The sequence below is a fragment of the Scyliorhinus torazame genome, chromosome 19, assembly GCF_047496885.1.
Source record: "Scyliorhinus torazame isolate Kashiwa2021f chromosome 19, sScyTor2.1, whole genome shotgun sequence".
In the NCBI taxonomy this organism is placed as follows: Eukaryota; Metazoa; Chordata; class Chondrichthyes; order Carcharhiniformes; family Scyliorhinidae; genus Scyliorhinus; species Scyliorhinus torazame.
Genome location: NC_092725.1, coordinates 63910792 through 63922260, shown reverse-complemented (window position 1 = coordinate 63922260; position 11469 = coordinate 63910792). Strand labels below are relative to the sequence as shown.

Here is an 11469-nt window from a genome sequence, read left to right as displayed (position 1 = left end):
ATAGGTTACATTAACACTGCAATGAAGTTACTGTGAAAATCCCCCAGTCGCCACACTACAGCACCTGTTCGGGTACACGGAGGGAGAATTCAGAATGCTTAATTCACCTAACAAGCAAGTCTTTCGGGATTTGTGGGAGGAAACCGGAGCACCCGGAGGAAACTCACGCAGACACGGGGAGAACGTGCAGACTCCGCACAGACAGTGACCCAAGGCGGGATTCAAACCTGGGTCCCTGGTGCTGTGAGCAAGTGTTAACCACTGTGCTACCGTGCCGACCATAGATGTAACTGATGGAATTATCAGAAAAAAGGCGGCTGAAGACTTGTTGTAGTGATGGAGCTTTTTCTTGCTAAAGTAAGACTGAAGTAAGTCCCAGGTATCATTGTACAGTGGGTTTTAGTTTAGCACCTGCTTATAGTGATGTGGAGCTGACAGGCCCAGGTTATACTGCCAACATTATTTCAATCTTTGACCAGGTCAAAAGTAGTGAGGCTCACATGTGGTTATATGTGTGCATTAAACTTGGCTCATTGGCATCGGTCCTCCAATTAAGATTTAACATTAAAAGATTTAACATTAATAAGCACGACTGTGGTTTTAATGTTAAATCTTAATACCAATATCTTAATATTGGAATACCGATGCCAAATGACCCAAGTTTATGTTTTTTTAATAAACATTGAGCACAGCTGTCTTTATTAACATGTAAAAGATCGAAAATTATGTTTTAAATTATTATTGGACACACCCGGGAACACAAGCTTGGGGATGGTGTGAGGCTGAAGTTGTACGAGACCAGTTCCTGGAAATGGTATCAAAATAACTGACTAAATCGGATTGTTACACCTAAATTCAATGACACTATTTGTACAGATTGAAAAGAGAAACTACTTTTCATAACTCAAACGTGACTTAATTATCATGTGGCTTGCTGACAAATATTTTGTCTCATACTCCAGAACAAATGAAGTCCACAAATTGAAGTAAAGACACAACAGGAAAGTGTACTTCTTACAAACATATAAATTATTTTTTATTTACAAAGCCTGTTACAAAACAAAACAAAAAAAAACATCCCTCACTAGAGAATATCTCCAAGCTGGGTGTTGAACCATGGCAGTATCAATCAGAAACAAGGTTTGTTCAATTTATTTTCTCTGTATGCCATCAAATTAACTATTTACAGCTAATCTAGATACCATTCTGTTAACAATATCACAAAGATGAAGTTAGGCATGGAGGCATGGAATGAACGCAATGACACTGCTGAGTGGGGTGGGGAGAGAGAGGAAGAGGTGGAAAAGAAAAATGTGTACAAAGCAAAGTGAAAATTCGTAGTGTTATCAAATGTTATTAAATCCATTTACAGAAAGAGAAAAGTTACAGTATGGCACGCAGGACGATTTTTACATGCTTTCATTATCATTGGATGAGACTAAATTGAAATCTGCAGTAGGAAAGCACAATGAGGCAGGTGCAAATTCTTGTCTGTGCAACAGCAGTATTAACACACCCATGACTGACCAGCAATGCAAAACCCACAGAGTTTTGTCAAAATGCCATGGGTCAACAGTGTAACAAAAAAATAAGGTGTAAATAGAAAAACTTTCTTTTCCCAAGAATTCACTGAGATTCAGCAATAATATAATAATGCTGTATAAACTATTTTCTACAAAGTTTTTGATCAGCATTATATACAATTGTTACATCAATACAAAAGAAGGCATACAGTAATCTGCTGTCTTTTTATGGCTGACAGGCTTATGCATTGCGTCCATGATTTGTACTGGTACAATATACAATACCCACAATGTGGGCAACCACTGACACTTTTTATAGTTACCAAGCTGTCCCCTTCAGTCACGGACTTCTTTTGCATCTCACTGCCCAGTCACAGTTTCTGACGAGCACAGCCAGTTTTAGAAGGAAAGCTTGTATTCATGACAGACTTCAGCTTTTGTTTTAATATATATATAAAAAATTATTCTAATTATTGGGAATTTATTTCCCACCCCCTGTAGTTTTATAACAACCCACAATAAATTAGAAAAATTAAAATACTTATAAGCTTCTAAGCTAACCATGACAAACATTTGTGCAAAAATAACAACGGATATGTACACAATCTTCAGTCTAACAAAATGTACATAGCAAAAGTTCAATCCAAATTTATTTAAAAAATATATAAACACACAATTTCTGACTTTCCTAAATTCTATTTCTGAACCTATCCTGGTCAGTTAGAGCATTAATAAAATGACAAGTCATAAATTAATGAAAATTAACACTAACAAAGGAACAATCTCTCAACTGGGTGGATGGTGATTAGCTTAAGAAAATATTTATTTGTGCTGCAACTTCATTCCAACAGTCTCCTCACACCAGCTTTAGTTTATTTCACAGAATGTCCTTCTCTTTTAACTAATATCCATTATTAAAACCATAAAAATCCATCCCTATTTCAGGAACATCCTCACCTTTCTTTAATCACTGCCTGTTCTTTTCTCATTGGGAAGAATCCATCACAAATAAGTGCACTTTTAACACTGAATAATAAGACATCATTAACACGTCCTTTACCTTTGCTCTCTACTTATCTCTCGTCAGTCCCTCAGCAACTACACTCATGACATTATCGAGCTAGAAAGCTGCACCTTTTGTAACATCCTCTGATACAAAGCTGGCGACAATCAAGTGTCCATTACCCTCCGCTTAATTTAAAGGATACTTTCTCAAGCTTCCGCCTGTTGTCAACAAACGGAATGCATTTTGCCATCAGCAAAGAAGGATTGTACTTTAAAAAACGTGTATGGTTTGTTTTCTGGTAGCTGGGTCACTTCAGGGATGGAATTACAAATGCAACACTAAAGTGTGAGTGCTGCTACAACAAAAGGTTAGACATTTTCCTTCAATGCCTCACACTGCGCAAAACCTGCCATGTCACAACACAACATTTTATGATAGGATATATCATTTATATAAAATCTAAAGGGATACAAATTGTAATCAGGTTGGATTCCATAAATTCTGCCAATTGTCAAGAATTTTTAAAAAAATGTCCAAGTAAAAAATAGATTTTGATAACTTTTATCTTTGCTCATTTTGTCAAGTTGCTTTAGATCATGATTAACCTTTCCAATTATAATTATCCCCACAGGCGGTGGGGAAGAAAATCATGATTATCCCGGCTTCTCTAGAATTTGTTATATTGTGTCACTGGGCATATCTAAACCACCACCAAAGGGAACAAGTGAAATGGAGCTTTCTTTCATACAACAAAGGAATGATTGGTAAGTCACCACACATTCATTCATCATCGCTAAAGGAATGGGGGAAAAAGGCCGCTAGGAGGTATTGGCTGAGAGGGAGGGTTCTTCACGTCTTCAGAGCAGAGTTTTTCGTCTTATCGTTGCAGTCCATTATGCCATTAAAGGTGAGTACCAGTGCCACTTGCAACCACTGTCTTGGACTAATACCCCATAAAATCAGTTTCACTGATGAACTTTTGGCTGCAAAGAGAGAAATAGAATTAACCTGCTGCACAAGCAAAAAAGAATAGCGAGTTTGTTAAACACAATAATAGTCGGTTTAAATGGAGATATTGACAAAAAAAAGTAATCGAGTCATAATTTCATTTTATGATGACTATTTAACAATATATTCTTGAGATGGTGGCTTGGGTTGTAAGGTGGAATTTAGGGATGCTTTCTTCAGAAATTCAGAAGCTTATATTAAAAATAAGAATTTGGTCCACTTCATCACACAACAGCATCTTAAATAAGAAAAGAAACAAGTTCAATCAATACACAATCATTTTCTCTCTCGCGCATCCCTTAAAAACTGGAATATTTGGTCTGAGAAGAGAAGGAACCAAGATTAAGATTAAATGACAATTGATTAGGCAGGGAATTAATTTGGTCTCAGAACAATGAGCAGCACTCATAATGGATACACAACTATCTGAGTACTAGTACACCCAATCCATGACAGCAAACCACTAACCACAGTAGCCATACAGAAAACTACATTCAGTAATATGATTTTGCAAGTTAAATCAGAAGACTACAGAACCATTTTTGTTGAGACAGGAAGCGTTAGAGATTTTCCAAACTAGCACCAACTCATGTGCTTATTATGCAAGTTATAACTTTTAATTTATTTGTGTCATAAATATCTTCCTAGTCTCTCCCTCTTCCTCCCACATTTCAGTTACTGATGCTACCTCTCCTAAGATTTCGCAGCCTGTGAATGTGCCTATGTTGCTCATTATTGCCAGTGCTTCAATGACCTGTCAGGAAGCTTGACCAACATAAACTATAATTGCAGATGTAGATTTTGCACCTTGAATACATAACTTGCACCCCCCTGCCATGTAGAGGGAAAAAGGAGTGGGCACCTACATGATAATCCTCAATCCCACCCCCCCTGAAACTATAGAAACCCTATATTCTGGGGCAAGATGGAGTACCAATAAGTCAAGACTGAAATTCAAGTATCTAAAATAAGGCGTGTTAATTGCTCTAGAAAAGTTCCCTGTTCACTTTTCTCAAATTCAAACCAGAGATAGTTGGCTGGAAATTTATTCCAGAGTTCCAATCCTAATGGCAGGAGGAATTCCGAGGCAGGAATCCAGCAGTGGGACCCTGGAAATTCTTTTGGTAGAGGTCCACCAGCACCGATTGCCAGCCACACTGTCAGAGGTGGAAGCGGTCGATGTAGATTGAAGAGGGGGCAATTCAACAAGGAAGTGCCACTGAAGTTCTTTTAAGACTTATAGATACAAAGAGGCTACATTTGCCAGGCTGTCCTTGCGGAGGGGCAGCCGTCCCACTGGCCACCAGATGTGGCCCTACAGTTTTTGCAAATGTGGTGTAGGTGGGGATTTCCTTGGATGATGAGGCACTGTCTCCCAGTCTCATGTCAGCAGGCCACTGTCATCCATTAATTGATTCTGTGCCTCAGGGTTGGGAGTGGTGGACAGGGGTGGGTGTAAAATTCCAGTCTGAGTCAGCAGGCGGCTTTAATTGGTTAACCACTGCTTGCAGGCAGGTGGCTGTCACCACCAACCTCCCCCAATCCAGGCTGTTCCAAAATGGTCTGGAATCGAGAACAGGCCAGCAAAGCAGTAGTGGGGAATTGTCGGCCTGCTCACTTCCAGTTCCACTTCCTCAGCCAAATGAAAATCCAGCCCAGCATGTCCAATGTCTGCAGCCACTGTTTATTCAATAATCTCACAATATCAAGCGCAATACTAAGAATCCAATTAATTAAAGATACTCTTACTCACAACTTGGGCTTTCCCCCAACTGCTGATCCAGATGAGTAATAGCTGCAAGCTTCATTTAGAATTTAATCCACTAACATATTCAGAATTATGGAGTTTTCCCTTTTAAAAGTACGTACTTAAAAGCTGTCAATGCAAATATGTTTTCTGGAAATGTATTCTTGCAGAGAGGTTTCCCTAATCGTATAGTCTCGCAGTCAATACAAATATTCTCATCATTACAATTAATTGTTCATCTGTCAACTATAGATTAGTCAGGGAAAATGCTGCACTCTTTAAGCACTCGTATACGGTTTTATTATTTTAGCATAAAACAGCATTTTTCCAGATAAATGGGTTTTAAAGGTACTACAGAACTCTTCACAGGAACGGTCAATCCCTGACAAGCAGTGTGTATGAAAACGTGGAAAATCAGTTATACACTTAACAGGACTGGATTGGACTGGACTGAATAGATCTATTGCTGTGTGTTCTAATCTGACTCCCTTCCTGGGAGCCAAAGAAAGTTTTACGGGGATTAAAGGGATTAAGGTTCCCTTAAGGAAATCTCTACCGTCTACCAGCTTCTTGGCCTTTGAGGAAAGAGGTTCTGTCACATTGGAATTTGAAGCATTTTCTTTCAGTTTTACGTCTTGGATATCTTTCGCTCCCAGTAAGGTTTGAGGTGAGCAGAAAATTAATTTTCACCAAAGTATCCAAATGGCCTCTGTCAATTTGTTAAAATATCGATATACTCCATGCACCAATACTGCTTACCACAAAGATGTACAAGCAATTCGATACCATTTAAAATATGCAGAGTTGATTTATTATTGGACAGGAATTTGAGTGAACCGAAATCTACGAGCCACCTGAGTTTTATTAAAGAACTACATTCAGAAACCAATGAAAATAAATAATCCTGCCATCTTAAGGTCACAAAATTATACTGTACGTTCAGTGAGCCCTTAGTACTGGTGTAAATACTGCGATGCTTACTTGTCTGTTGCCATGTACAGGGTTTGTCGTTGAAGGACTGGACTGTAATAAAGAGACGTTGCTACCTTTCCCAATCTGCATGAAAAGAAAGGAGAAAGTTTAAAAAAAAAATCTAAGTCAAAGAAAACTTACCACTTGAGTGACAGTATGAAATTTGATTTGTTGGGTAAGCCAGTACTTTGCCTGTCACAGACAGTTGAAGGGATGTGCTGTTTGATATGATCCGCCAGCCAAAGGAATGTACAGCCTATCTACCTGGCATTACAACGACACTAAAATTAATCTACCACATTACTCATTTGTGTGATGGACAGAACATCTTTTAGGCTTGATTGTGGTTTCCAGTTCGTGGAGTGCACCAGCCTCATGGCTATTGCATAATAGCGGCATGAAACAGCTCGCCTCACCTGTTCAAATGTTTGATACAAGGTGAGATTTCACAAGTGAATTCCCCCAAAGGGAATGACAAACCTAGTCTAGCCAACCTGCACGCACAATTTAACCTTTTGAGGCCCCCAGTATCAAGTACTAAGATGTATTAAAGATAATTAGTTATAATTTTGAAAATAGTATTTTAATCCTTTACTAAAATTTCCTATTTTAGCCATGGTGCAGTTGGTATTACTGAGTCACAAAATTGTGGGTTCAAGTCCTTTAGAAATGTGAGCAAATAATCCAGGCTGTCAATTCAGTACAATATTGAGGGAATTGCATCGTAATAAGTGCCATTTCAGATCAGATGCTAAACTGAGGCCCTGTCTTCCCTTTCAGGCTAACATAAACGGCACTATTCAGAGCAGAGCAGGGAAATTTCCGTTGTGTTCTCGGTAGTATTTATTCCTTAACCAATATTACTAATACACAGATTATCTGGGGCACGATTCTCCGTTTTGGGAGACATTGTTCTCTCACCAGAGATGAATCGCCTCTGATTTGCGCTCATGCTGGGAGCGATGCCGAGAGGTGCTTCAGTACTCCATGCCATGCAAATTTATGCATGGTGGAGATTGCAAGCGATTCCCTCGCGAATCCCGCTATTAGGCCGCCATTTGAGTGGGCTGCCCAATACAAAGGTCTGGCGGCTGGCCCCACCTGGCGGTTGGCCTCCCCCCCCCCCCGCCCTCACAAATCCTTCCTCCACCGCCTCCAACCACAGGATTTGCTGGGTCACCCCATCCCCACTAACAGCATGTACGCACCTCGCATCAGAGACCCCCACAAGAGACGCCCCATAACAGAGACCCCTGCCTGGAAGCTAAAGAGCAGTCCAGACAGAAACAGTAAAAACATCACTGCTTTAAAACTCATTTGACCCTTACAGCCGTTGCTTCAGGCAGAGAAAGCAGCAGCTGCAAATTCCTAGAAAGTGAAAACCACATCAACAGGGTTTAAGCCCCCTTCAGATCCTCTGACCTGCAAGGTTATTATTCACATCAATGAGAAATAACTTTTACTAGGTTGTAATTGACAGCTTCTAGGCAGCCAGATGTCTGGAATGTTTAATTTAATTTCCTTTCAGGCTTGAATGGAGCATGTACCCTGCAGTGAAACCAACCTCAATTTTTATAAACATATAGCTATGATTGACAGTTCTTGACCACATCAAAAGCAATTAAGTGCTTTCACTTCCTCTTTCTCTCAGCAGAAAGCAGCTGTGAGGGACAAGTGAGTATTAAAGCACATATTTTTCACTGTTAGGTCTAGACTGCTATTTTTCACTGTTATGTCTAGACTGCCCGCGTAAAGGTGGCGCCACATACATGACGCAGCCGGCGCCGCATAACTGGCGTCACCCGCGCATGCATGGTTGCCGTCCTCCCCGCAAGACGATGTCCGACGGATCTCGCGGGGCTGCGGAAGAAAGGAGGTCCTCCTTCAGAGAGGCCGGCCCGACCATCGGTGGGCACCGATCGCGGGCCAGACCCCATTTGAGGCCCCCCCCCGGTGCAGGATCCCCCCTCCGCAGGCCGCACCCCCAGCATTCCAGCGCTGTTCCTGCCGGCAGCGACCAGGTGTGGACGGCGCCGGGGGGAACCCGCCGTTTTGGGCAGGCCGCTCGGCCCATCCGGCACTGAGAATCGCGGGGGTACCGGTAAATCGCCATTTTGGCCGTCTCGGGCGATTCACTGGACCGCGCCGTGCAAAACGCGATTGTGCCGATCTGGCCGCTTCCATGAATCGCGGGAGGGCATCGGACCAGTGTCGCGGGAAAATTTGGCGACCCAGGCGATTCTCTGAAACGGCGTGGGAGCAGAGAATCGCGCCCAGGTACTCTTTCTGTGCTGTAAAACGCAATGACTGTAATGTATTCAGAGTTCAAAGAGAAGCAACAACTCTGGGCTTAAGATATGAAACAGACACTCACAAAACTGATCCTCTTTTAATTGGAAGTGGAGGGCTGAGGGTGGGGAGAACAAATATTGCAACAACATCTTTTCAATGTCTCAAAATAAATGGGGACTGTGTAGAGTAAAACTGCATTACAAATCCTTCAAACTTGGTTCTTTTTTCAGAGCACTGCCATTTTACTACAGTAATCTTGATAGCAGTAAATTGATTTCTGAGCAGACTGGAGTGCGACCTCGAATAAGGTGGGAGCGATTACCTTATTTAACTGCAGAGTGGAAGGCCACAAGAATAGTATTAACAACGTCCAAGGAAGAATAGTGACAAATGGAGTAACATTCTAAATAAAGAAACCATGTAGGTTTATTCATTTTAGAAATAGAGCTCCATAAATATATAGTAAAAAATAGAATTGCAGAATTTAAGATTGAATGTAAATAGGCAGCCTCATGTTCTATGGAACACAATGGATCCTTGTGTCAAACAACAACAACTTGCATTTTTATAATGCCTTTAAAATATTTGTGTACCGTCACTGGTCAGGACTGAGTAATATAGGCTACAATATTCGATATACATCCTGACAGTTTGTTAGATTAGCTTCAGGGGCCAGAAAAATATTGCACTGAGCCTTATCTTCTTGGACATTTTATCTACATTTCGCACTTCCGCGGGAGAGTAAATAAACTGTGTTACACTCATGAAAGGGGAAATTCTGCTTGATTGGTGGAAGAAACAAGCTTCTGAGCTGAATGATCTTTTCCGAGTATTCAGGTTCTATTACGCTCTTTAAAATTCTTAGATGTAGGAAAAAGAACAGTTACTGAAAAACATATATGTATCAATTAAGAAAATAATAAATAGTGCAATAAATTAGGCTCTGCATACTGCTCCTCAATGCATCATCCGAAAGTAATGTCAATTTCCAGATCTATTTCACCAATACCTGTAACACCCTTGCCACTGTCTCAAAATTGCCAGATTGCCAATGCTGGATTAGCAGACATTGCGGCATAAGGCTGTGGAGGCCAAATCACTGTCTTATGCATTGGCCATGCTAAAATTGCCCTTTAAGTGCCCAAATATGTGCAAGTTAGGTGTGGTTACAGGGATAGGGTGGGGGAGTGGGCCTAGGTAGGATGCTTTTTCAGAGGGTCGGTGTAGTCTCGATGGGCCAAATGGCCTCCTTCTGCACTGCAAGGATTCTATTCTATCTCTGAACTTGAAGGATAGCAATGCACTCTACTTATTGAAGCACACAAGTTTTCGAAGTTGTCGTAATGTTGTCAAAGATGCCTTCTTCTCTCCAAAACGTCCCACTTATGGCTAAGTAATTGAGCAATGTGGGGCAGCATGGTGGCACAGTGGTTAGCATTGCTGCCTCATGGCGCCGAGGTCCCAGGTTCGATCCCGGCTCTGGGTCACTGTCCGTGTGGAGTTTGCACATTCTCCCCGTGTTTGCGTGGGTTTCACCCCCACAACCCAAAAGATGTACACGGTAGGTGGATTAGCCACGCTAAATTGCCCCTTCATTGGACAAATGAATTGGGTACACTACATTTATTTAAAATTTTTTAAAATTGAGCAATGTGCCATACAACATCATGTTTGTGTTGCAAAATTGCTTACAATACTCAGTGTCAGCAGTGGCTCAGTTGGTAACACACTTACCTCTGAATTACAAGGTTTTGGGTTCAAGTCGCAATTCAGAGCTGATTGCAAAAAATCGAGGCAGACCCTCCAGTGGGAGATGGCGTCTTTCAGATGAGATGTTAAAACTAGGTCCCATCTGTTTCCTCAGGAGGACTATTTTGAAGATGAGCTACAAGGTTATCCCCGGTGTGCTAGCCAATATTTATCTCTCAATCGAACTAAAAACAGATGACCTGGTCATTATTATACTGTTGTTTGTGAGAATTTGCTATGTGCAAATTGGCTGCCACGGTTCCCACTTTACAACAGTGAAGGAATAGCATCGGTATTTCCACATCGGTGTGATTCACAGTCACAACTGTCGATCCTTCAGGGTGAATCACACCGATGTGGAAATACTGTCGGTGCCACAATGACAAGAGCCAGAGCCAGAACAACAAAAGTGGTTAAAGGACTCCAGAAATTTGCACCAGGCATCTTAAAACTAGACACCGAAGAACAGTTTGAGATTGTAATCTAATCCTAAAGTTTAGACAATTATCATCCATTCAAATTTTACTCGTATGCTTCATGACATACTTTAATACACTTATTAGGTTGGACCTGTCATCAACCGCCGCTGTGAATGGGAATTCCATTTGAAGCCACTCCACGCCGCCGGGAAACCCATCAACAAGGCCAGAGAATCCCACCGCCAGCAAGTGAAACTGCTACCCTTCCAGTGACACATTGCAGTCAGTATCAATTTATTATCTAAACTTCATAACTGTCAGATCGAAGTAGCTACCATTCTTTGTGTAAGGGTCCTTAAAAACAATTACAGGCTGCAAGCTACGACGAGGACCTGTTTTCGCTCTCCAAAAGGCTGCGACTGTTGTATTTTTGAAGATACAGACAACCTGAATGAAGGAGTCTACAGAGAAAACCACTACAGCCTGCAAACAAAGAACAGAACCTGCTATCTCTCTCTCTAGAAAAGATGTATTTCTGAAACTGGACATTTTAACTTACCTGGATAATTACACAGAAAACGTCAAGCAGATTAAAACATGGTTGAATATCTGGGTAAGTACCCACCTCACTCACACCAAGCACCCAAATACCCAATGACCCCTCCACCCTCCCAACTAGGGAGGCCTGACCATCCAACTATCATCGTGACCCCGAACAGACCTGACATGCCGTTCCCAATCAGACCCCGCCCT

General features: G+C 41.4%; 1 protein-coding gene across 11 annotated transcripts in view; it reads right to left on the bottom strand.

Moving 5' to 3' along the window:
- Positions 1–1011: 1011 nt before the first annotated feature.
- Positions 1012–11469, bottom strand: part of LOC140396174 (ataxin-7-like protein 1) — a 317394-nt gene continuing 306936 nt past the window's right edge. For all 11 annotated transcript variants that reach the window (XM_072484429.1, XM_072484431.1, XM_072484428.1 and 8 more), the window contains 2 exons: positions 6266–6340; positions 1012–3512 (listed from right to left, as the gene is read on the bottom strand). In XM_072484429.1, coding sequence (XP_072340530.1) covers positions 3495–3512; positions 6266–6340 — 93 coding nt within the window. In that variant the 3' untranslated portion in view covers positions 1012–3494. The remainder of the gene's footprint in view (positions 3513–6265; positions 6341–11469) is intronic.